Source organism: Calliphora vicina, chromosome 4, assembly GCF_958450345.1.
Source record: "Calliphora vicina chromosome 4, idCalVici1.1, whole genome shotgun sequence".
Lineage (NCBI taxonomy): Eukaryota > Metazoa > Arthropoda > Insecta > Diptera > Calliphoridae > Calliphora > Calliphora vicina.
Genome location: NC_088783.1, coordinates 112,425,130 through 112,452,983, shown reverse-complemented (window position 1 = coordinate 112,452,983; position 27,854 = coordinate 112,425,130). Strand labels below are relative to the sequence as shown.

The 27,854-nt window shown below is 25.7% G+C and overlaps 1 protein-coding gene across 2 annotated transcripts in view; it reads left to right on the top strand.

Moving 5' to 3' along the window:
• Positions 1 to 27,854, top strand: part of bif (bifocal) — an 89,336-nt gene that overhangs the window by 38,850 nt on the left and 22,632 nt on the right. For both annotated transcript variants that reach the window (XM_065508637.1, XM_065508638.1), the window contains exon 2: positions 383 to 3,945. In XM_065508637.1, coding sequence (XP_065364709.1) covers positions 383 to 3,945 — 3,563 coding nt within the window. The remainder of the gene's footprint in view (positions 1 to 382; positions 3,946 to 27,854) is intronic.

Sequence of the window (27,854 nt, the reverse complement as noted above, 5' to 3'; positions counted from 1 at the left end):
TAAAAATAGTAGTAGTTTTACTACTATTTTAAAACTGCAGCAAAATTCCCAAAAATTGATTTTTAGTTGAAAAAAATTTTGGTTTATAAATTTTAAGTCGGTTTAATGATAAATTTTCACATTTAAAAATATTAGTATTTTACTACTTTTTAAAAAAACTACAGCAGATGACCAAAAATGTATTTTTAATTGAAATAATCCCAAATTTATATTTTTAAGCAAAAATTAATGTAAATCTTTTTAGTTTTATTTAATTTTAGTACCGATTTATTTAAAAATCGTTTTTTTCCAATTAAATTTTATATTTCCTTTTACCATTTTTTCCAATTTTCCGCAAAAAAAAATTAAAATTTTTTCTGTATTCTGTTTTGTTTTTTTGCAGATGGTTTACAACAAGTCTGCTCAACCAAAGATTACACTAAAACTTCATTATTAACATATGCGAACACAACAACAAAGGTAAATAAACAATATATTACAACAACAACAACTAGTACGAAGCCGGCAAACAACATTAAATCATATACAAAAACATCATCATCATCGCCACTTAAAGAAAAGGCAGAAAAATTGTTTGGAGGTCAATATACAGCAACAACACCAACATCATTATCATCATCATCATCGTCAGCTACATTTACAACCAAAGAAGAGATCACTACTCCACAACGGCTAAATAAAGAGTGCAAAGTCAACATACAGCAAGAAAATAATGAAATGACGGAAGAAAATCAAAAACAAGAACATTTTGAAATGTATAGAAATACCAATAAATTGGAAGAAGAAGAACAACAAGACGAAGAAGCAGAATTATTAAATGATGAAACAGAAACCACAACAACAACAGCTATTATTACAAATAAACAACAACAAATGGCAACTCGTTTAACGGGTTCTTCATATAACACTAACACCACCACTACTACTACTAGTACACAACACAACACTGCTTCTTCATCATCGTCATCTTCTTCATCATCAGCAATTGTAAAGAGAGCCGAGACTGAGCGAGAGAGTTTAGTGAATAGCCAACCACATTACCACAACAACATAGCTGTTGGGAATTTACAAAATCAGTCGCTTAATAAATGCGAGAGTGAACGTTTAGTATGTGCGGCAAATACTACAAATATAACGAATATTACGGGAAATTCGATTAATTTTAATAATAATAATACAAATAATAGTGTAACTATTGGTGGTATTAGTGTTGGTATAAATAATAGTAGTGTTGGTGGTAGTAGTAGTAGTGCAAGTGTAGTGAAAATATCACAAAAATTACAAGAAAATCAATTTATCAAAAACGAACAACATTTGAATATAAAGAAATTAAATAAATTTAAACAAAATACCACAAGTGGTGGCAATAATATATCGTTGGATTTAAAGTCACCTACCAAGACCACAACAACTAACAACGTATTAACAACTTCTAATTCATATTCTTGTTTAACATCATCATCTTCATCATCATCATCAGCAACATTGGCTAACTGTGCAATTAAAAAGAAAATGGTGGCCGTACAAGAAATGAAAAAATCCACACAAACTGGCGCCACACATTTGCATCCAATTACCTCCACATGCCAGGCCACCAATCGTGCAAATAATCGCTCAGGAGGAGGAGGGGGTGCAGCCAGCGATTTAGATACTAGTGAGGATTTAAGTTATGGCCCCGGCATTGTCTCCAAATTGCGTTGCCGTTATTTAAGTTTGGCTTTGCGAGAGTCCATGGAACAGCAGCGTTTGAATAAAGATCAATTGAGACGCTCTACCAGTCTCAATAATTTGCTGGACAATAACGAGGATGAGGAGGAAAATTGTGAGGACGATGAGGAGGAGGAGGACGAGCCTGAAGATGAGGAGAATCAGGGTTTTGATTATAAAACAATAAGGAATGATACACAAAATGGAGATTCTCATATTATGGGCTGCAAGAAAATGGGTATTTTGAAGACCTCCATTAATAATGGCCAGGAGAAAAGATACTCCTCCAATACCCAAGGTTCCAATGGGGTGGGTGTTACCTTTACCGAAACCTCCTACAACAAACGTTCACGCCATCTAAAACGAGGCAATGATTCTTTGAAAAGAGCTAGATCGGTGGAGGCTTTGCTAAGTGAAAAATCTCCTTGGCATACCAGAGCCAATAGCTCGGCTCCCAATTGTGGTGTTACCATTGAGGATAAGATACATAATGCCCGTGAAAGACTGCAGCAGGGCACCGATCATTTGCCACCCAAAAGATTAACCTCTATTATAGATGATACCGAAAGACCACCACCAGATTTGGTTAAGCAGACTTTGAAAATGTTTGAGGCCACCGCCAATCGCCGGCCACGCACCACCAATCGCAGCAATTCCAAGGGAGATGTGGCCAGTAAAGTGGAGACCTTTAAAAATATCATTAAAGAACAAAAACCGGTGGTTACTTATCCCAAGCCGCTGAGTCCCACTAAAAAACTGCAAAAACCTTTAAAGACTTCTACACCACAAGCCCAAGATCTCTTGCAGTCTCCCCTGGGTAGAAAGGCATTGGCCATAGCCACGTCCATCAATAACACGCAAGACTGTTTAACACCTTTGAAAACAAACCAAACCACCTTATCGGAACACACACCGGACATAATACCCCGGCAAAAATTCAACAACGAAAGAGATTTCAAACAAAACAAAGAGCTATTCAACTCTAAAGAGAAACTGGATACACCACTATCCAGTTTAAAGAGAGATCATTTAATTAAAGAGAAATTTGAGGTGGATTCACCGTTAACCGCTCTAACCAAAGAGTTAAGTAAATTGAAATTAAACGATACAACACCAAACCGAAAAACCGATAACTGTGCTGCAGCCACCAGCAGCAGCGATAACCATGAATCAATGAATAATAAGGGAAGTAGTAGTATGGCTGTTGGAGGCGTCGTCAGCGGTGTCGCTGGCAGAGGCGACAATAATGGCGATGGTGGTGACGCATGCCAACGCCAAAACAATAAATACCCATACAGCAACAACGATTTCAAAAACGAAGAAACCCAGCAAGAATTTAACAATATTAGCTCTCTTAAAAACGAAAACGATAAGATTAATAATAAAAATACAAAACCAAACAATAATGAAACAGCAACAAGCAGCACGATCGATACGAAAAACGAACCAGCAGCGACCGTTAACAATTATGAGTGTTTAACAAAGGCTGGCTCGCCTCCTCCCAGTAGTAGTGATTTAAGTGATGGTGGCGAAAACTACGACGACGACGAATACGGCGGTTTGAAAACAACAAAGCGTATTACGCGCACGGCACTCGATAATATAGCAAAAGCGGGTTATACACAACAATTTAAATTTAATACCAGCTCCAGTTCCAACTCAAACTCTTCAGCACCCTCTACCCCTAATAATACCACAAACTCCACATCCTCTTCCTCTGCTACGCCCCTTAATACGACACAAAAACAAATAGGTGTGATACGTCCTCTACTCAATACCCAGCAGCAAAAAACAGAAACCACCATGGAGACACTAAAACATTCCACACCCACTTCATTGACTTCCAGGGAAATCGAAAAGAATCGCATCAATGATTTGAAAAAATCTTCCACAGCAAATTCACACACCAACAATACAGTGGCGGCATCGGCGGCCAACTCCTCGCCCTCAGCTAGTCAGCTAGATCATGTGATTAAGACCACCACACACAACACAACATCGCCCGCCTCCGGAGGAGCCTCTAGTGCTGCCACGGCGGCTGCTGGCTATTCCGATGTTGATTCCGTTATAAGTGCTACAAATAGTCCATTGTGGGCCATGCGTAAACGGCGCCAGGCCCCACCAGCAGCACCGGCCGAAAACACCAGCATGGTGTTTAATTTCTCCAATCGCAAAGAAGTACCCGATTATATAGAGAACGATGGTGTTATATTTAGGCGTAAAAGGGAATTGCCAAAGGTAAGTGACACCAATTTCTATTTATTTTTTATTAAACAAAGAAACTGTGTTAAAGAAAAGTGAAAGTGATCTTGACTAGGCAGTGAACTCTCTTAAATATGGTAATTTTATCATAAACCCAGAAAAAACTATATTTAAATGACCTTTAAAGGTAAAAAACGGGCAAAAGTACGGAATAATATAACAAAAAAGTACCATTTCAAAAATACTTTTACAAAAGTAAACAATAAACAACTTTATCATGATAAGCAGCTGAAAATCTAATAAAATACTTAAAAAGTACCTTTTTGCAAAAGGTACTTTTTCTACTACGTTTTTGAAAATTTGCTAAAAAGTGCACAATTTTGAAATAAACTATATTTTGAAAATCTTTATATGAAAATTAATTAAAATAGCAAAAAAGTACTTTTTCCAGAAAGTACTTTTTCTACTACTTTTTCAAAAAATGTTAAAAAGTAACCAATTTTATTTTCATTTAAGTAATTTTTAAAAATCCGAGCAAAAACAGGGTTAAATTACAAAATAGTACTTTTTTCAGAAAGTACCTTTTCTACTACTTTTTCAAAAAATGTTAAAAAGTAAGCAATTTTATTAAAATTTAACCTTATCATGATAAGCAGCTGAAAATCTAATAAAATACTTAAAAAGTACCTTTTTGCAAAAGGTACTTCTTCTACTACGTTTTTGAAAATTTGCTAAAAAGTGCACAATTTTGAAATTAACTATATTTTGAAAATTTTTACATGAAAATTAATAATAATACCAAAAAAGTACTTTTTCCAGAAAGTACCTTTTCAAAAAATGTTAAAAAGTATCAATTTCATTTAAATTTAACCTTATCATGATAAGCAGCTGAAAATCTAACAAAATTCATAAAAAGTACTTATTGTTAAAAGGTACTTTTGCTACTACGTTTTTGAAAATTTGCTAAAAAGTGCACAATTTTGAAATAAACTATATTTTGAATATCTTTACATGAAAATTAATAAAAACACCAAAAAAGTACTTTTTCCAGAAAGTACCTTTTCTACTACCTTTTTAAAAAAAATTTAAAAAGTGATCAATTTTATTTAAATTTAATTAATTTTTCAAAATTTAAGCTAAAAATTAGTTAAAATTGCATAAAAGTATTTTTTCCAGAAAGTACCTTTTCTACTACTTTTTCAAAAAATGTTAAAAAGTAACCAATTTTATTTTCATTTCAGTAATTTTTAAAAATCTGAGCAAAAACAGGGTTAAATTAAAAAATAGTACTTTTCCAAAAAGTAGGTTTTTGAAAATTCCTAAAAAGTTTACATGAAAATTAATAAAAAATACCAAAAAAAGTACTTTTTCCATAAAGTACATTTTCTACTACTTTTCCAAAAAATTTTAAAAAGTAAGCAATTTCATTTAAATTTTAACAATAATTCAAAACATTACCTAAAAATGGATTAAAATTACAAAAAAGTACTTTTTTTAAAAAAGTACCTTTTCTACTACGTTTTTGAAAATTGCTAAAAAGTGCACAATTTTGAAATAAACTATATTTTGAAAATCTTTACATGAAAATTAATAAAACTATCAAAAAAGCACTTTTTCCCGAAAGTACTTTTTCTACTACTTTTTCAAAACATATTAAAAAGTAAGCAACTTTATTTAAATTTAAGTAACTTTTCAAAATCTGACATAAAAATTAGTTAAAATTACAAAAAAGTACTTTTTCCCGAAAGTACTTTTTCTACTACTTTTTCAAAAACTTATTAAAAAGTAAGCAATTTTATTTAAATTTAAATAATTTTTCAAAATCTGACAATAAAAATGGTTAAAATTACATAAAAGTACTTTGTTTCAAAAAGTACCTTTTCTACTACTTTTTTAAAAAGTAACAAATATTAAATGTAACTACATTTTTAGAATCTGCTCATGAAAATGCGTTTAAATTACAAAAAAGTACTTTTTTCTAAAAGTACCTTTTCTACTACTATTTTATAAAATCTTGGAAAATTACAAAAAAAAAAATGATTTTTCGTATTGAGATTTAAAAATGTGTTAAAATACAAAGAAAGTACTTTTTTGCAAAAAGTACCTTTTCTACTACGTTTTGAAAAATTTGTAAGGAAGTGCACAATTTTAAAACTAACTATATTTTCAAAAACTGCACATGAAAATCTAATAAAATACATAAAAAGTACTTTCCTGCAAAAAGTACCTTTTCTAATACTTTTTCAAAAATTATGGAAAAAGTACTTTTTTGGCACCACATTTTCATGAAATCTTGTAAAATCATGCAATAAATTAATTTTTCGGTGTTGTAACCTGAAAGTAGATTAAAATTCCAAAGAAGTACTTTTTTTGAAAAAGTACATTTTCTACTACTTTTTTTTTAGAAATGTTAAAAATTAACCAATTTTATATATAACTACATTTTTTGTATTTTCACATCAAAATATATTAAAATTTCAATAAAATCATTTTTTCCAAAAAGTACCTTATTTACTACTTTTTCAAAAATTTTTAAAAAAGTGTTTAATTTTAAAACTATCGTCTTTATATCTTTAGAACTATCTTCATTTTCAAAATCGGCCCAAGAAAATGTGTTAAAATTTCCAAAAAAAGTACCTTTTCCAAAAAGTACCATTTCTACTACTTTTTCATAAAATCTGCCAAAAGTATGGAATTTATAATTTATCGTATTAGGAGTTAAAAATCTGTTAAATCACCAAGAAACACCTTTTTCTAAAAAGTAGTTTTTCTACTACGCTTTAATTTTTTTTTTTTAAACTTGCATATTTTTCTTTTTAACTACATTTTGAGAATCTCAACATGAAAATTTAATAAAATACATAAAAAGTACTTTTCCCCAAAAGTACTTTTTTTTACTACTTTTTCCAAAATTGTTTTTATTATAACTGGAATATTAAATCTAACTAATTTTCCATTGTCCTAAGCTCAAAATGTGTAAAATAACAAAAAAAGTACTTTTTTAAAAAAAGTAGTTTTTCTACTACGTTTTTAAAAAATTGGTAAAAAGTATATATTTTTACATATAACTACATTTTGAGAATTTGCACATGAAAATTTAATAAAATACATAAAAAGTACTTTTTCTCAAAAGTACCTTTTTTAATACTTTTTCCCAAAAATGTTTATTGTAAGTGCAATTTTAATTCTAACTAATTTTCCAATGCCCTGAAGCTCTAAATGTGTAAAATAACAAAAAAGTACTTTTTGCAAAAAGTACCAAAAGACAGACTTTGTCATTTTTAATCCAAAAACTCTGCCAAATGCCTTTAAATTCTCAAATCTGGAAGCTATGTTCAACATATCTCATTTATTTCAAGAGCTGCTTATTGAAATTGTTATTTACTTTTAGAAAATTCCCTCAAAACACGTGTTTTCTTGAAAATATTCCCTCTATTACCATTTTTTTTCGTGCTAGAAAAAAAAATCAATCACATTAAAATGAAAGTGAGCTCGTTAAAAACAAGTTTTCTAAAACATCATTATGTAAAATAAAAAATAAAATAAAACCATTAAAAAACAATTAAAAGAAACAAAACTTTTAAAGATTTGTTTCTAAAGCCAAATAAAAATTGACTGCATTGACTCCATTTTTTAACCACTGATAAATAGTGGTTAAAAAAATGGTTGTTAAAATGAAATAAAATTCAAAGAAATCTTATTTGAAATCTGTTCAATTAAGATTTTAACAAAGAAATGCTTAGTTTGAGGTAAAGTTAAACGGTTGTTTTGTTAAACTGCGGGATAGAGCTATAAATTAAAGTAACGCCTCAAATATTTGACTTTACACTATTTCATTTGGTGTAAGTGAAAATCCCTTGTGGGGAATTTCATCATGAAAGTTTGGGAATTTATAGAAATAAGTTTTTTATTAAAATTAAGAGTTTTTGAATTTCTTGTTTAAAATTTTTATTTTCCCTAAATTCCCATTTTTAGTATAAAAAATCCCTTATGGGGAATTTCGTTAAGGAAGTTTGGGAATTTATAGAAATATATTTTTTATTCAAATTAAAAGTTATTTTGAATTTCTTGTTTAAAATTTTTATTTCCCCTAAATTCCCATTTAAGTTTAAAAAATCCCTTATGGGGAATTTCGTTAAGGAAGTTTGGGAATTTATAGAAATAAGTTTTTTATTCAAATTAAGAGTTATTTTGAATTTCTCATTTAAAATTTTTACTTCCCGTGAATTCCCATTTAAGTTTAAAAAAATCCCTTATGGGGAATTTCGATAAGGAAGTTTGGGAATTTATAGAAATATGTTTTTTATTCATATTAAGAGTTATTTTGAATTTCTTGTTTAAATTTTTTATTTCCCATGAATTCCCATTTATGTTTAAAAAAATCCCTTATGGGGAATTTCGTTAAGGAAGTTTGGGAATTTGTAAAAATATGTTTTTTATTCATATTAAGAGTTATTTTGAATTTCTTGGTTAAAATTTTTATTTCCCTTAAATTCCCATTAAAGTTTGATAAAATCCCTTATGGGGAATTTCGTTAAGGAAGTTTGGGAATTTGTAAAAATATGTTTTTTATTCATATTAAGAGTTATTTTGAATTTCTTGTTTAAAATTTTTATTTCCCCTAAATTCCCATTTAAGTTTAAAAAAATCCCTTATGGGGAATTTCGTTAAGGAAGTTTGGGAATTTATAGAAATATGATTTTTATTCAAATTAAGAGTTGTTTTGAATTTCTTGTTCAAAATTTTTGTTTTCCGTAAATTCCCATTAAAGTTTAAAAAAATCCCTTATGGGGAATTTTGTTAATGAAGTTTGGGAATTTATAGAAATAAGTTTTTTATTGAAATTAAGACTTATTTCGACTTTTTTGTTTAAAATTTTCATTTCCCCTAAATTCCCATTTAAGTTTAAAAAAATCCCTTATGGGGAATTTCGCTAAGAAAGTTTGGGAATTTGTAAAAATGTGTTTTTTGTTTAATTTAGGAGTTACTTTAATTTTCTTGTTCAAAATTTTTATTTTCCGTGAATTCCCATTTAAGTTTAAAAAAATCCCTTATGTGGAATTTCGTTTTAGAAAATTGGGAATTTATAGAAATAAGTTTTTTTTTCAAATTAAGACTTATTTTGACTTGTTTGTTTAAAATTTTCATTTCCCCTAAATTCCCATTTAAATTTAAAAAATCCCTTATGGGGAATTTCGCTAAGAAAGTTTGGGAATTTGCAGATTTTCATTTTCTTATTAGAATTCACATTTTTGGTTAATTGCGATTTAAATTTATTGAAAAATTTTATTTTATTTTTAAAATTTTTCTTTCGATTATTTTTTATTATGAAAATATTACTGTTTTTAGTAGTTTGGTATTAATCTTTATGACCTAAAAGATAATAAATAAATGTTAGATAGTCACTGACTAAAAGGCATTTTAAATAAACATACGACTCGTCACTTCTTATCATAAATTAAGGGAAATACAAATAAAAATATTTTTTTTTTAAAATTTTCTTTATAAAAGGGGCTTTTGCTTTATCAAGACGTAACATACAAAAAGTCAATACTCAGTTTTATGGCTGGTTATGACTAAAGCAGAAAACTGATGCATTTTTTTCCAAAAAAAAATTAATGTATTCATAGTTTATTGACACATATTTGGTCAACAATGAAATTGAAAAAATACATTTATCATTTACGAAATACATTGCATCACAAAGCCTACTTCCTTAGTTAAAAAATTTACAACAAAAATACAGAAATATTTTTAAATGTTTTTGTAATCTTTTTTTATTTCTTCGGTTTCAGTTTATGGAAAAGAATTCTTTGTTTAATGTTTTGAATTTTTTGTTTATTATTTATTTTATAAAGTTTATAAAAGCAATATGAATATTTCTTTACATTTTTTTTATAATACTCTTTTGCCAGTCATTTATTATCTACCAAATACGTAAATGTTTATTTGTCTAGGGTTTTATAGAGTTAAAACGAATTTGTTTTTAACTACTACTACAATTTTTCTCACTGTTCTTGTATAAAAACAAAGAAAATTAATGAACAACCCTGTTATCAATAAGACAGAGTTGTTATTTTGCATATGGAGTGAGAGAGAGAGTAGTGGAGAGTTGTGTGTTTGTTGTCCTTGGCAATAATCAAAACATATGGCGAGATAGTATAGGAGAGTTATGTGGTTGTTGTTGTTGTCCTTGGCAATAATCAAAACAAATGCAAGGTAGGAGGGGTTGCCTGATCAGTTTTAAAGCAAAATAATGAATTTTTTTTTATTTTTCATACAAATCCCTTAAAAATAGGCAAATATTTTACTCTTGCATCGTATTTTTAACAAAAAACAAAAGAAACTATCATTAATTCGTATTCAAACTCTTATTATTTAAAAATTTGTTACAAATTTCTCATTAAACTAAAATTTCTCATTTTGTCTTTAGCTTTATTTATCAAATATTAAATATATAGCTTCATTTAAGTACTGCACTCTGTACTGGTATTTACCTTTGTGAATTTTTTTTATTATTATCTATTAGTTGACAATTTATTTATTACGTTTTTTTTTTATATACATATTTATAAATTCTTATCTTTTCAACTAGCTTTTTGTTGTTGTACATAGTTGCTAAAGTATTTATTTGTTTTACAAAAAAAATATTTGTTATTATACTCAACTTAAATGAGTTTCGATATTTAGACAGACATTTTGATTTCATAAAATCAAATTTAATATGACTGATTAAAGGTGATGGCAAACCTTATATAAAGTATTAAAAACAAATTGCAAATTATTTACTTTCATTAAAAATAATAATAAAAAAAAATATTATTTCTTTCACTTGCTTATAAAACAATTTTATTGCATTTTTGAATGATTGATAACATGAAAAATAACCTAAAAACTGTTACGAACAATTAAATTAATAAATTCTAAATTCTAATAAAGAAATGATTCATAGTAAAAAATAGAAAATTAAATAAACAATCTATAAAAATTTAAAAAATAGTTTTTAAATATTTTAAGTTTCTTTCTACATATTTTTGGAACAATTTTCTCCAAAATAAGTTCATAAATCTAGTAAATATGTTTAGAGCCAACTTTTTCCATTTGCAAATACAATTTAGCGGTGCTTGCTAAGATTTGAGTGTGTGGCATCACTGCTAATCCTTGACATGAGAAACGTTTGACAGTTTAAAGCAGTGATGCCCTATAGTGATTTTAAAAACGCTTAATTTTAACTATTCGTTAATATTACTGCATTTATCTATTTTCCGGCCAAGGAGGAAGGAAATTCTCTATTATAGTGAAATAATAAACATTTCAAAGAATTTAGCGGCATTAAAACTATCTTAGAACCTAATAAAAGTAAAATACTATTGATAATCAAGCAATTCGTTAAAAAAAGGAGACAATGAGGAAAAAATTAAGGGGAACTTGAAATTTTAAACGAAAAAATTAAAATAACTCTTAATTTGAATAAAAAAACACATTTCTGAAAATTCTTAAACTTTCCAAAAAAATTCCCCATAAGGGATTTTTTTAAATTTAAATGGGAATTTAGGGAAAATGAAAATTTTAAACAAGAAACATAAAATAACTCTTTATTTTAATAAAAAACATATTTTTGTAAATTCCCAAACTTTTTTAACGAAATTCCCCTTAAGGGATTCTTTTTAAACTTAAATGGGAATTTAAGGAAAATGAAAATTTTAAACAAGAAAAAGAAAATAAATCTTAATTTAAATAAAAAACTCATTTTTATAAATTCCCAAACTTTTTTAACGAAATTCCCCATAAGGGATTTTTTTAAACTTTAATGGGAATTTAAGGGAAATAAAAATTTTAAACAAGAAAATGAAAATTACTGAATAATTTTAAGAAAAAACTTATTTTTTCGAATTCCCAAACTTCCTTGACGAAATTCCCCATAAGGAATTTTAATAAATTAAAATGGGAATTTAGGGGATATACAAATTTTAAACAAGAAACTTAAAATAACTATTAATTTTAATAAAAAACATATTTCTGCAAATTCCCAAACTTCATTAACCAAATTCCCCATAATCAATTTAAATAAAATTAAATGGGAATTTACGGAAAATAAAATTTTTTAAAAACGAAATTTAAAATAGCTCTTTATTTGAATGAAAATCACATTTCTGCAAATTCCCAAACATCCTTAACGAAATTCCTCATAAGGAATTTTTTTAACTTAAATGGGAATTTAGGTGAAATAAAAATTTGAAATATGAAAATTAAAATAACTGAATAATTTTAAGAAAAAAAGTATTTCAAGAATTTTTGTTTTAGATTCTAAGTAAATGGGTTTATTTTAGCATTTTCCTTCAACGGTTATGAATTTAAGATAGATTTAATACAAAAATTATTTTCGTTTTAAAAGAAAACAGAAAATTTCTTAAATTTTTACTTAAATTTGTGTTTTGTTAAGCTATTTAGGATTTTAAAACAAATTTTTTCAATCCATTAGCTATTAGCAGAATTTTTTTTAATTTTTTTTAATGCAAATCTAAAAAATCTGGAAATTATATTTAAATTTTCTCTTTTTCCTATACTTTTTATAATTTTAATTCATAATACTCTCAATTTATCGACTCTTTATCTTGAATGTTTGCAAGTCTTTTTAAACTGTGTTTAAGAATAGAATTTTTAAGCAAAAGTTTATTAAACCACACTTTTAAAATACCAATATTCTCGTTTATAAACAAACAATCAAGCACACACATGCCTGAGAAAAAAAACTCTATAACAACAAAGAAGACAGACAACAACAAACACAGCAAACTAAGCCATGTTTAAAAGTACCCCCCTGCCCCCACTACAAAGAATACAAAAACATAAATAAAAAGAAACCGTAAAAAATATAATGAACCCAAAAAAAAACAGCAGAAAAGAACAGCAAACTCAAAAACAAATAATAACAAAAACAATACCAATATAACAAAACCTTTTCTCGTTCAAAAAAGGAAAAAGAGTATTCTCAAAAGAGCGAGAGAGAGAAACGTTAGCTATTTGGAACAAGAAGAAGAACAAAATGTTAACTTGATTGTTACAAAAAAAACAAAAACAACAACAAGGTACTAGAAGAAGCTAACAAAAAGAACCTACAAAAAGAAATTATTTATATTTATAAAAAAAGGTTACAGACAAAAATAAAACACACATAAATAAAATAAAAATAATCATAATGAAGAATTTATGTTTGGTTTTTATACATATGAATTGTATGCAAGTAAAAAAAGCAACAATGTACAACAGGTTTTTTTGTTGTTCTTTTACATGGTGTTGTTGTTGTAGGCAACCATGTTAGGTTAGCAGTGTTGATTAGGTAGCGATTTGCTTAATATTTTTGTATTTTTGAGCAATACTTCAAAATTAATAGATTTTTATAACATTTTTGTTATAATTAAGGCTAATAATAATAAATATTATAATTTAGAGAACAAAGTGCTAACATTTTTGGAAAATTTAAGGATTTTCTTAATTAAATTAAAATAAACTAACAACATAAGAGCTTTATTTGCAATTTTAATTATTAGAAAATTGCTTAAATTGTAATTTTAAAGTCTCATTACCTAAAAAAACACTAAAGAAATGGTATATATTTAAAGATTTTTCTAATGGAACTCAATAATTAATATCAATCATATGTTTTGGTGACTGTATTTTTAATAAAAATTTTTATAATTAAAAAAATACATTTTACAAAAACTTGTTCAAAATCAAATGAATACTAAAGCTACATTAAAACTTTCTTTACATTTAAAAGTTAATAAAAAAAATTATAAAAAAAAGTAAATTTGATTTTTTTTTCTAAATTTATAAAACTATCAAAATTTTTTTAAGAAAATTAAAGCATATTAATATATTTTTTGCACTTAATTAAACCCTATAAACTTGGCTTTGTTTTGTTAAATAAATTACTTCAAAAGCTCTTTTAAATAAAAAGTTATAGTGATTTTAGTAAGGCAACCTAATAATTAATATTAATCATACGTTTTGCACAAAATGCACAATTTTTTTACAACAAATAGTTCAAAATTATATGAATAATAAACTATATAAAAAATATAGCAATATTTATTAGTTAAATAAGAAAATTTTAAAAAAAATAATTTTGAAAAATTTAATAATTTTGAAAATTTGCAAAATTTGTTTAATAGAGTTATAGATTATTAACATATTTTCACATCTAAACTGAACCCTATAATGTTGGCTTTTATTAGGTAAACAAATAAATTCATTCCATCTTTTTCTGTAAAAGTTAGGGCGATTTTTGTAAGGCAACCTAATAATTAATATCAATCATACGTTATGGTGTCTTTAAAACGTATTTTAAAGAAAACACGGCTTTGTCGAAACAAAATAGCAAATTGTTTTAAAACAAATAAATCTAAATCAAAGGATTCTAAATTTATAGTAAAAAATTTGTAATATTTCAAAGTTAAATAAATAAATTGGCCCAAAAAAACAAAATTTTGTTTAATTTTTAAAACTTGCAAACGTTTTTTATTAAAGATAGATTTGATTAATATAGTTTTACCCATAAACTAAGGCCTATTAACTTAGCTTTAATTATTTGAATAAATTATTTCAATAGCTGTTTTTGCTTAAAAGTTATAGCAATTTTTGTTAGCAGACCTAGTAAATAATATCAATCATACGTTGTGAGGTCTTTAAATCTTATTTTAATGAAAACTCTTTATAATTAATACAAAATAGTAAATTTTTTTTTGTAGCAAACAATTCTTTAGGAAATTATTGTTAAACTTTTAATACAAATTCCTTAAAATTTATCCTTTAAATAAAAAAAATCGAAAAATTTAATTTTCCAAAAAAATTTATTTATGGAAATTAATAAAAAAAATTTATTTTTATTGAAATTTTGAAATATTTGTTTCTTTGGTAATATTTCCTTAAGTGTTAACTTTCATTATTATAATAAATATTTTTAATAGCTCTTTTATTATAAAAGTTAGGCCGATTTTTCTTAGAACAGCCAGGAATTAATATTAATCATACGTTGTGAGGTCTTTAAATCTTATTACAAAGAAAAGTCGTTATAATTAATACAAAATAATAAACATTTTTGCAGCTAATAATTCTTTAGGAAAAAATTAAAAAAAAACGCAATATTTAAAAATCGTTTTTTTTAACTTTTGTTTAAAATTGTTTAAATAAATTTTTTTTTGATAATTCTAGTTTCAAAACCCGCTTAAATGTTAACACTTGTATTTAAATAAATCTTTTTTTTTATTTATTTAAACTAGTTCTTTTCGTTTTTTTTGTTTGTTTGTTTAATGTCTTTTTAAACATCTTTAGCTGCAGGTTTTTTTTATGTAGATTTTTGCTTTTTTTATTTTGTATAACAACTAGACATTCTTGCAACTAGAAAAAGAATGTTGTCTAAAAGAAACTAGTTCTCTTTAACTAAATCAACCACGAAAATATGAGCAACATTTGAAGCCATTAAGAAGAAAAAAATCCTATTTTTTACAAAAAATACAAATAAAACCTGATAATTATAATTAAACTTAAAAAAACCTTTTGCAAAACAGGCTTTTTTTTTGTTAAACAAAATAAGGTTTATGCTAAAATTGTTGGTTAATAAATAGAGTGTTTCAATAGCAGAAGTTATTTAAAAACAAGTCAGTTCTTTTTGTTTAAAAATTTTTAATTTTCTAAAATTAAAGTTTATATAATAATATTTAATTAATTTTCTTTAATTTTAACAGAATTTGGTAAAGAAATCTTTAAATATGTGAAATTTTACAAAATTCTTAATGTTTTGTGGGAATTTTGTGTATTTTAGGTATCAGTGTATTTTCCACTACAAATACCGCTAACTAGACAGCACTGTTAATCTATTAACATGACATTTAACAACCCTGTGATGTAAACTGTTATACAACCCTGATTTTAATTACAGGGTTGTTAAATTGCATGTTAACATATTAACAGTGCTGCCTAGTTAGCGTTGTTTGTAATATTGCGGTTATTAATGTAATCCTTAAGAGATTTTAAAGCATTTTAAATACAAATTTTTGTTAGTTTTTAAAATAGACAGATGGATGCAGAATATATATTACATTATGGAAAATTACAAAGGAAATGACAAACTCATGTTGAATAAAGCATAAATTTATGGAAATAATTTTCTTTTTATCTTATTTCTTTTAAAGAATATTATCTATTTTTGTTTTACCCTGTGCTTTTTTTTATTATAATAACTTTAGAAAAAGGTGCAGTCCAATTCAATGAACAAGTTAAATAACTTTTAATTTAGCAGCTGTTATGTTATTTTTTTGCAAAAAAAAAACCCAAGACACTTTTATTAATATTTAAACTTGTACAATTTTGCATTGATTTTATTGTGAGCTTAAATTTTACCCTTTTTCTTGACTTCACATACTATATTTTGTATGTTATCTGTTTTTGGTTTTATTTCTGTTTGTTTAATTCTTTAAGTACCCAAATGTAGTTTATTGGCCTGGCCTGGTCAGCTGGCTGTGGTGGTTTGAAATTTTTTTGAAACGAAACCAGGCTAAAACTGCAGGCATTAACATGTGCTTTTCTTCTTTAATTTTTCATTCTTACACACAAGTTCCCATGGCAACTGACCAACCAACCAACCAGTCAGCCAGCCAAATAATCTGCTAAAAAAAAAATAATAAAAATAAATTTCAAGCAGGAGCCAGTCAGTCAGCCAGCCACACCAAGGTCTTTATTGTTTAACAGCTGCAGTCAACACACTCTTAAATAAGATTGGAGACTTGAGACTTACTATACCGGTCATTAAATTGCGGATTTGTTTCTAGTATAAGACTGCATTCGCACTCTTAATAATGTTTAGTTTTAAATTTATAAATACATTTTGTTTTCTTAAGCTTATCTATGTTATTCATAATTTTGTATGCTTCAAACAAATCCGTAGGAATTTTATTGCTACGAATACTGGTTTCTTATAGAAAAAAAGATAAAAATTAGGGTTTTATGTGAATTAGTTATGAAATTTTATATAGAGGAGGTTAAATGTTAATTAATTTTATGGAGTTTATTAGAAGAATATAAAATTTTTTGGTGGGATTAATATTAATCCCTGTTAAATTATTGTATTTAGCAAAATATATGATTTTTATGATTTATTATAAAGTTTTTATTATTTATTTTAAATATTTATTAAATTTTTTATTAATTTAAACCAAAAAATCTGTAAATATCTTGAATATAATAAAATTCTTATTTTCTAAGGGGAATTTTACTCTATTCTTGCTCTCAGTGTATTTGACGTTTGTTTACTTTTGTCAAACTACCGTTGTTTCTACCACAGTGCTGCCATATGCAAGTTACTTGATTAAAAGTGTTGCCAATTGGCGGTTTCACCTTATTTTTATTGCTTTTACAATTTTTATTAAATTTTATTGATTTTAAATGAAATATATGAAATTTTTTGCATGTTTAAATACTTATGACCTGTTTATATTTAGCAAACGAAAATTTAGTGTAGAAAATTAAAAAAAAAAAGTTTAATCTTTAATTTTCTAGCTAATTTAAGGCAATGTTGATTAAATTAATCTGGTTTTTTGTAATATTAAACTAGAATTTTAGGATTTCCTAAATAATAATGCAAATAATTGTTATTTTTTTGATAAATATTTAAGTTTAAAGTTTCCTGTAGATGAACATTACAGTAACAAACCTAACTCAATAACAAAGAAAAATAGAGAAGTAAATATAAAATATATTTTCTCATAATAAATCTTTACAAATGTTGTATATAAAGAATTGTTTACTTTATATGGCGTATATGTTGTTGAATTTTTTTATTTAATTTATTTTGCCATTTCTAATAAATTTATTTCTCATATAACAAATAAAAGTTCATTTAATTTCCGTTTAGAAATTTCAATTAAATGCAGTTTACTTTTTTTTTGTTTGTTTGTTTTCTCATAACAATTTCCGCATCATACAATTTTTGTATTAGATTTTATGTTGTGACAGTTTGTTAATATAAAATAAAATTTGTAATTTTATTATATATTTAGCTTTTTATGGCCTCAACAATGTAATAATGTATTTATTTATTTAATTTTCTACTCTAAATAACCCTCAAATTCACACAAAAACAATAGCAGGGATTTTATAATAACATTTATTTATGTTTTGGAGATTAAAATCTATCTGTAAACACATGATTAAAGGGGGAAATAGAAATATGATATTTTAGAAAGGGGGAATTTAAGTTTACCGTAATATTTAATTTAAATGCTGCAAAATTTATATAAAAAATATAAAATTTGCCATATTTTAAAAAAATACTTTTTAGGACGTTAGTTTATTGTCTTTTTAGGCCTTGCATCAATAAAAATGTATGAAATTCTAAAAAGTACTTTTGGTACTTTTTGGTATTTATAAAATTTTTCTAAAAATTTTGTAGAAAATCGTTTTTAAGGCTCTACTAGGTATTATTGAATTAAAAATTGTAAATATTTTCGAAAAGTACTTTTGGTACTTTTTTATGTTCCTTGTAAAATTTGGATAAATTTGTGCTAATATCGTATTTTGTGCTGTTTTATGTCCGTAAACCAATTGATTTGCCAAAATTTAAATATTTTCAAAAGTACTTTTGGTACTTTTTTCACAAAATTTGCTAAAAGTACTTTTGGAACATTGTAAAATTTGTATAAAACTTATGTAGAAAATCGCTTTTTACGCACTTTTAGTGCCATTAAACAATTAAATATTCAAAATTGCAAATATTTTCAAAAAGTACTTTTGGTACTTTTTTTATCCCTTGCTAAATTGGGTAAATTGTTTGTACGAAATCATTTTTTACGCTCTATAGTGCCATGATACAATTAAAAATTGCAAAATTGCAAATATTTTCAAAAAGTACTTTTGGTACTTTTATTTATCCCTTATAAAATTGGGAAAAAAATGTGTTAATATCGTATTTTATGTTGTTTTACAAAATTAGTGTGGAAATTCGATTTTTACGCATTTTTGGTGCATTAAACAATAAAAAATTGCAAATATTTTCAATAAGTACTGCTGGTACTTTTTTTATCCCTTGTAAAATTTTTTAAATTTTCTATACAAAATCGTTTTTTACGCACTATAGTACCATGATACAAAAAAAAATTGCAAAATTGTAAATATTTTCGAAAAGTACTTTTGGTACTTTTTTACGTCGCTTGTAAAATTGGGAGAAAATTTTGGTAATACTTTTTTGTCAAAAAAAAAATTTCATGAAATTTACTAAATATTTAATATTAACTTAAATTTTCCTTGGCTTAATCCAGAAATTAACAAAAAATACGAAATTCTTATTCTAAAAGAATAATTGTAGCATTTCTTTACTCTCAGTGTAGTTTTCCGTTTGTTTACATTTCTCAAACAACCGTTATTTCAAGCACAGTGCTGCCAAATTCATGTTGATTGTTTGCCAGTGTTGCCCCCTTAGTGTTTTTTGGATGCATATGTAAATTCATTGTCTATCATGGTTTTTTAAGTATTTTTGGTTTATTTTAAGTTTTTAAGAACGGTTTTTTAATAAATAATTCTGAAATAAGCATCTGCTTTAAAATTAATGAAATTTGTTTTGTTGTAAACAATTGTTAAGCTGTTTAAAATAATTTTCTAGCCAATTGTATTGACATTCAATATTTTACTGATTTTCTGTTTATTATTATTTTTTTTTTCTAAAACATATTTAATATTAACCACATTTCACCTTGAAAATACCTCAATATATATTATTAAATTTCACTTTACTTGATTTACATAAGTCTCATCGGTCTCTCACTCTCTGTTTATTGTCTGAAAACTAAAAACAATTGTTATTTGTTATTTGTTTATTGTATATTTCTGTTTCAAATTGTTATAAACTATATTTAAATTTACATTTCAATGAATCATTTGTAACATCTAATGATTAATGTGATATTATTATTACAATCTATAATTATTTCAATAACAATTGTTAAAATAAAAAAACGTAAACCTGTGGACTTTAAACTTTATCAAAAAAATTTCCTTGTAACTAAATGAAAATTTTAATAAATTCTTATAAAAATTGATGACAATATTTCTTAATAAAGAAAAAACTGCAAACACAAAATTATGAATCATATTTTTGGAGAATGAATAAGAATACTTCAGTTTTTTTGTTTGTTTATCTTTTATTTAATCAACACATATGTTTATTTTCTTGTTGTGTTTCTTTGTGTTGAGAAATTTTTATACGAAAATATTTTTTTGCAAACCTTTTTTTGTTGTGCAAAATTCTTTGTAAATCATAAGTTTGTTGAGCTGAAAAAAAAGAAATCAAGTTAAAAGAGAAAAGAAAAAAAACTGCCGTTAAAGTTATGATTTATAAATAGAGATTGGCAAAAGATAAAAATTAAAAGTCATTTTAAAGTTTGCGAAAAAGTAAACAGGAAAACCCCTACAAATAAAAAAAATTTAGTAAATAAACAAAAACTTTAAGAAAAATATTGAAATATTGATTTTTTAGTGTAAAATTGCCAAAAATTAAAAAAAATACTCGGGTAACCGGCAGTATTTTTTAAGTAACCGCTTTTAAAACACTTAAATATGCAACAAATTTAATTAATTTTTACAATAGAGTTTAAAATCATATTAAAATTTTAAATTTGACACTTTTATAAAAGTAACCGGTTTAATGGTTACCGAGTAACCATAATTTTGTTACACAAAAATACATAATTATTGAAAGACTTGCTAAAGTAAATCTTAAAAACTATAAAAAATTATAAAAACATTAATAATACCTGAGTAACCGGTAGCAGTTTTTAAGTAACCGTCTTAAAAATTAGAAAATTGGAATTAATTGTTGCAATTGAGTTAATAAAATCTTATTAAAATACTTATACAATTAAAATTGTACACTTTCCTTAAAGTAACCGGTTTAAGGGCTAACGAGTAACCATAATTTTGACTTAAAAAAATATATATTTCTTAAGAGATTACTTAAACAAGTCTTAAATATTATAAAAAAAATTTATAAAAATATAAAAAATACCCGAGTATCCGGTAGTCGTTTTTAATTAACCTTTACCAAAAGCCTTAAAAATTAGAAAATTTGAATTAATTGTTGCAATTGAGTTAAAAAATCTTATTAAGACACATAATACTTTTAAATTTTGCACTTTCCTAAAAATATAAATAATACCCGAGTAACCTGTTGTAATTTTTAAGTAACCGTTACCAAAAGTTTTAATAATTAGACCATTTTTATTCATTTTTAAAATTGAGCAATTTTAAATTTTACACTTTCTTAAAAGTAACCGGTTTAAAATGGTTACCGAGTAACCATAATTTTGTCACACAAAAATTCATATTTCTTGAAAACATACTTTGTTAAGTCTTTAAAAACCTAAACAATTTATAAATAATACCTAAGTAACCGATAGACTTTTTTAAGTAACCGCTTCAAAAAGCTTTTAAAATAAGAAAATTTTATTTGATTGCTACAATTAAGTTTAAAATCATATTTAAGTACATAGACATCTTAAATTTTGAGCGTTCACAAAAGTAACCGGTTCAGGGGCTAACCAAGTAACCATATTTTTTTCTACAAAAATATATATTTCTTGAAAACTTACTTTGTTATGTCTTAAAAAACATAAAAAAATCATAAAAATATAAATAATACACAAAGAACCGGTAGTCGGTTTTAAGTAACGGTTAACAAAAGCTTGAAAAATTTGATAATTTTAATTAATTGCTACAATTGAGTTAAATAATAATTTTAAAATGCTTAAAAAATTAAAATTTCACAGTTTAATTAAAGTAATCGGTTTTTAGGCTAACGAGTAACCATTTTTGATTACTCGTTAGTTCAGCCTAAAATTGAAAAAAGTGTAAAATAATTGAGGACAATTTATTAAAAAAAACATTAAATATTTTAGTTTTTTTTTAACATTGTTTTCTTTTCTTTGCTTATTAACTCATTTTTGATAAAAATCTAGAGAATACAAGATTTTCTATTCTTTTAAGACAATTATCCCTTTTTCTTATCCTTTTTATACTACATTTTCCCACTGCATTAACAACACTGCTTTTAAACCCAGTGCTGCCAAGTTCATTATTGCCTGGTGATGCCTTAGTAGCGGTTTTTCTTAGCATATCCTGGTATATTCTTTCCAATTTGCTTATTTTGTTAACAAATTTAAGATTTTAGCTATTTTATCAATAATTTTACATTTAATCAAGATAAATTGTTGCTTAACCTGCACTTATTTATTAGCTATTGAAGTTATGTTAAAGTTTTTAATGTTTTCTGCAACTATTTCAGTAATTTTGTTTTTTATTTGAGAAAACTAGTTGCACTTCCTTAAAAATGTGAGTTTGTCACCCCTTTTAATGTCTCAATTTGAGCATAAAACGCCTACATGAAACCCGTTTGCTTTTTGTGCACAATTAGTGTCCAAAAAAAGTCTTTAAACATTACTATTTTACCATTGATATACTTTTACTTGTTGCTTGAATTTCCTGTTTAAATTTAGTTTTTTTTATTTTACTTTTATCTAAAATATTGAAGTTGTAAAGTATTTATATAAAACGCATAACTCCTAATCACCACATAGCCACATATTTCTTCAAACTGCATTTCTTTGCAGTGTGACTAAATGAAGACAACAAGAAAAAAAAAACAAGTTCAAAAGTCTTGTTTTTTTCCATTTCTCATTAAATTTTTTAAAAATTTTGTACATGAATGTAGAGACAAATACTGAAGTATTACTACACGCAACAAAATGATGCAATACAACTTGGCTTTCAAGTTATAATAGTGAAGAAAAACGCATAAAAGAGAACTTTTTTTTTTTTTTTTTTCATTTTGAGGTAAATTTTATAAAGTGAACAGCAAGCAGCTAAAGAGTTGAAGTAGAGAGTAGAAGAAAATGAAAAATAAAAAAAACACCGTAATAACATTCACTTAATGCTTGCCATATTTGTTAAATAGAAAGACAAAAATAGTTGGCAAGAAATAAATAATAAAAAAAAAACAGAATGAAACATGTTTAAGTCATACGTATGTTACAATCACCTCTACTTGTTATAGTAAAGAAATAAAGCAAAACTCTAGCATAAATATAGAAAATAAAATTGAAAAACTATTAAATAATAAAGAAAAGAAAAACTAGTTGTTATGAATACTAAGTTTCAGCAAATGAAAGCATATGGAAAGACCTATACATAAAATAAGTAAAGCCAAGTTTATGAAATACTAATATTTTATAAGGCTCGATCGCAGGACTTTTATAAGCCTCAATTTTAGGTCATTATTTAGTATTTTATAAGTCTCAATTGTAGGTCTTTATATAGTCTTCTATAAGCCTTAATCGTAGGTCTTTTAAAGACTCAATCTTAGGTATTTATATAGTCTTTTATAAGCCTCCATCTTAAGTCTTTATATAGTCTTTTATAAGCCTCCATCTTAGGTCTTTTACAAGCCTCAATTGTAGGTCTTTTATAAGCCTCAATTGTAGGTCTTTTATAAGCCTCAATTGTAGGTCTTTATATAGTCTTTTATAAGCTTCAATCGTAGGACTTTTAAAGCCCCAATCGTAGGACTTTTGAAGCCTCAATCGTAGGTCTTTATATAGTCTTTATAAGCCTCAATCTTAGGTCTTTATAAGCCTCACTCGTAGGTCTTTATATAGTCTTTTATAATCCTCAATCTTAGTTCATTATATCGGCTTTTATAATCCTCAATCTTAGTTCATTATATCGGCTTTTATAATCCTCAATATTAGGTATTTATAAAGTCTTTTATAAACCTCAATCGTAGGTCTTTATAAAGTCTTTTATAAACCTCAATCGTAGGTCTTTATATTTTTATTTATTTCAAAAAATGTATGTATATTTTCTTTTTTGTGTCTAAAGGGTTAATGACTTTTTAACGAGTTTTTTGTTTTATATTTTATACTAATATAACAAAAATTTGTTAACGATTTGTATAGTTTAACCAAAAAAAACAAAAACAAGAAATTAGAAAAACTACAAACAAATTCACACACATTTGAGAGTTAAAACATAATTAGTAAAGACCCCCCCCCCTCCAAAAAAAAACCTAAAACACCAGGGGTTATTAAAACTAAGCAATAATGAAAAGAAATATTTATTAATTTGAAATAATTAACAGTAAATATTAACTAAACACAACTTTCTTAAGATCTTAAGATCACAACCAATAGCTGTGATACAAACTAAAACTTGGCATTACTAGATCTGTGCATCAAATTGTCACTAGCAATATAACAACAGTGCGTCAAGTTGTCAATTTGAATTTCTAGCAATATAATGTTATAACTAGCTGTAGTTCTATTGACATTTACATTTAAAATAGACTTTGTTTTGTTTATTCATGTGTTTTTTTTTTATACATTTACAAATGTACATATTCTAAATTATGCGTAACCATTATTTATTATGTAGGCATTTGTTTAAAACATTGTTGGCGCATAAAACGACCTTGTCACAAATATTTACCTAGCGGAGAATTTGAATACAATTAGACTTTAAACACTATTTAAGCATTATTTGAATATAAAATTTGCATAAATATATTTTTTTTTTTAAACAATTTATTTAAGAGATAAATTTACATAGAAACTTATTTAGCAAGAGTTATTTGTTCAACTTTTTTTTAGAAATTTCCTTTTTTTATCAATAAATTTTAATTTCAAATAATAATTTTCAAAAGTTTCATTTTGTTTTTCTTTATTTTAAACATATTTTTGAGATTCTATACCATTTCCTATTGCATTAACAGCTATCCTTTCAAATTCAGTGCTGTCAAAAACAAAATTGTTCTAATTCTAATCAGTAATGATTTAGTAGAGTTTCTTTCTTCTTAATTTTTGCATTTTATTAATAATTTTAGTAAAATAATAGCTTTTTTTAAACAATTTGAATTTTTTTTGGTGCCTTACACTGCAATTGTGCCTTAAACATGTATGCTGACTAATTTTCCAAAACACTAACCTTAAAATAAAAAAATTTAAACATCAAACTATAAAGCTTCCTCTTAAATTTAATTATTTGCTTTTTTTTTTGTATAAAACAAAACATTTTCAAGTGTTTATTGTGCAAACAGGAACTAAAATACATAAAAAAATGTTTAAAAAACTACTTACAACATGTAATAACATAGTTTTAACAAAAAAAACTATAGTTGGCATTGAGAACGTGCTATAATATACAACTCTGTAACATAAAATTACAAACATTCATATATGTCTCGTTATTTGGCACTTGTTAAGAGAGAGTGTTCAAAAGAGAAGTGCATTAAACATGGCAGCCAACCCCCTCTACCACCAAATACACTGTTAACAACAACAAAGAAGAAGAAGAACATAATGCAGCAGCAGAGCTGTATAAATAACGTAACATTAAAATTTATGTTATTTACGTGTTCTTTGATTATTTTTGCTCTTCTTTTTTAAAGTAAAGTTTTTAACTATTTCTATTTATATGAAACAGTTTGTTTTTTTTTTCTTCTGTAGTTTAAAGTCTTTGGGGCATGTTAAACTTTATAATTTAAACCTAAAATATATATAAATATTTCCATTTTTTTTTTATAGGAAATTATTATCAAAATTGTCTGAGTATTAATTATTTTCAACTAAATTATTAAACATTAAGCCAAGCGTAACGTATAAATTATTATTAATAATTATTTTGGTTTATATTTTAAGCAAAACTATATGATAGACTTTGAAAGTAATATTAACAAAAAAAAAAATATATATAAAAATATTAAGTGAAAAAATATGTAACAGTTTTATGAAAAATTAATTAATTGAAAAATATGTATAACACAAAAAATCTCAAGAAAATAGGAAAACTATATAAAGAAAATAGGAATTTTTAAGGTTATTTTCTAATAAAACTATAAAGCTTTTATTCATGATAAATGAAGATGACATTAGAATATTTTACATAGCCTTTTATAACCCTTAATCATGGGTGTTTATATAGACTTTTATAAGCTTTAATCGTGGGTCTTTATATAGTCTTTTATAAGCCTTAATCGTAGGTCTTTATATAGTCTATTATAAGCGTTAATTGTAGGTCTTTATATAGTTTTTTATAGGCCTTAATCGTAGATCTTTATTTTGTCTTTTATAAACCTAATCGTAGGTCTTTATTTTGTCTTTTATAAGCCTTAATCGTGGGTCTTTATATAATATTTTATAAGCCTAAATCGAAGGTCTTTATTTTGTCTTTTATAAGCCTTAATCGAAGGTCTTTATTTTGTCTTTTATAAGCCTTAATCGTAGGTCTTTATATAGTCTTTTATGAGCCTTAATCGACTGCCTTAATCGAAGGTCTTTATTTTGTCTTTTATAAGCCTTAATCGTGGGTCTTTATATAATCTTTTATAAGTCTTAATCGAAGGTCTTTATTTTGTCTTTTATAAGCCATAATCGAAGGTCTTTATTTTGTCTTTTATAAGCCTTAATCGTAGGTCTTTATATAGTCTTTTATAAGCCTTAATCGTGGGTCTTTATATAGTATTTTAAGCCTTAATCGAAGGTCTTTATTTTGTCTTTTATAAGCCTTAATCGTGGGTCTTTATATAATCTTTTATAAGTCTTAATCGTAGGTCTTTATTTTGTCTTTTATAAGCCTTAATCGTAGGTCTTTATTTTGTCTTTTATAAGCCTTAATTGTGGGGGGGTTTATATAATCTTTTATAAGCCTTAATCGAAGGTCTTTATTTTGTCTTTTATAAGCCTTAATCGAAGGGTTTATTTTGTCTTTTATAAGCTTTAATCGTAGGTCTTTATATAATCTTTTATAAGTCTTAATCGAAGGTCTTTATTTTGTCTTTTATAAGCCTTAATCGAAGGTCTTTATTTTGTCTTTTATAAGCCTTAATCGAAGGTCTTTATTTTGTCTTTTATAAGCCCTAATCGTGGGTCTTTATATAGTCTTTTATGAGCCCTAATCGTGGGTCTTTATATAGTCTTTTATGAGCCCTAATCGTGGGTCTTTATATAGTCTTTTATGAGCCCTAATCGTGGGTCTTTATATAGTCTTTTATGAGCCCTAATAGTGGGTCTTTTTATAGTCTTTTATGAGCCCTAATCGTGGGTCTTTATATAGTCTTTTATGAGCCCTAATCGTGGGTCTTTATATAGTCTTTTATGAGCCCTAATCGTGGGTCTTTGTATCGATGCCTTAATATAAAAAGGCCCTAACTCGTGTTTTTTTTTTGTAAGTCCAGATTTTCGTTTATTTCGATAAATGGTCCGATCATAATTAGCCAAAAAAAAAATCTCGACTTAAAAAAAACACGAGTTGGGGCCTTTTTATATTAAGGCATCGATAGCCTTTTACAAGCCTCCATTTTCTTTATAATGTAAGATTAAAAAAGATATAGAGTATTAAAACTTGACATCATCTAACTGTTACCTTAACTTCAACTTAAGTTAAGCCTAACTTAATAACTAATAAAATATTTGGTCAATTCACAGGGTCACCTATCATATAATATTGTCACATTTGACATAATTGACGTTTAATTGTCAGTTGTTGAGTGTCATTGTTAAATATTTTTGTGTTATTTTGTTGAATTTCCTTTTTTTGTTTAAAACGATTTCATTTTGTTAGCTTTAAAATTTAATTTTAAATTAAATTTCTAATTAAACATAAACAGTTTTTATGCAAGGTTATTATTAAGTAGTTAGAATTTCAATTATTTTCAATTTCAAACAAATTTAAGTTTATCAGTTGAGAGTCTTAAAATAAAATAACTTTTTAACACGATTTTCTATTTGTTTTCTATATATACAAATAACTTGCAAATTCCAAAGCTCTTAAATCAATATTAATATTACTTATTTAAAAATATTTACTATATTACAATTACTGTGGGTCTCAATTAACAATCACATGGT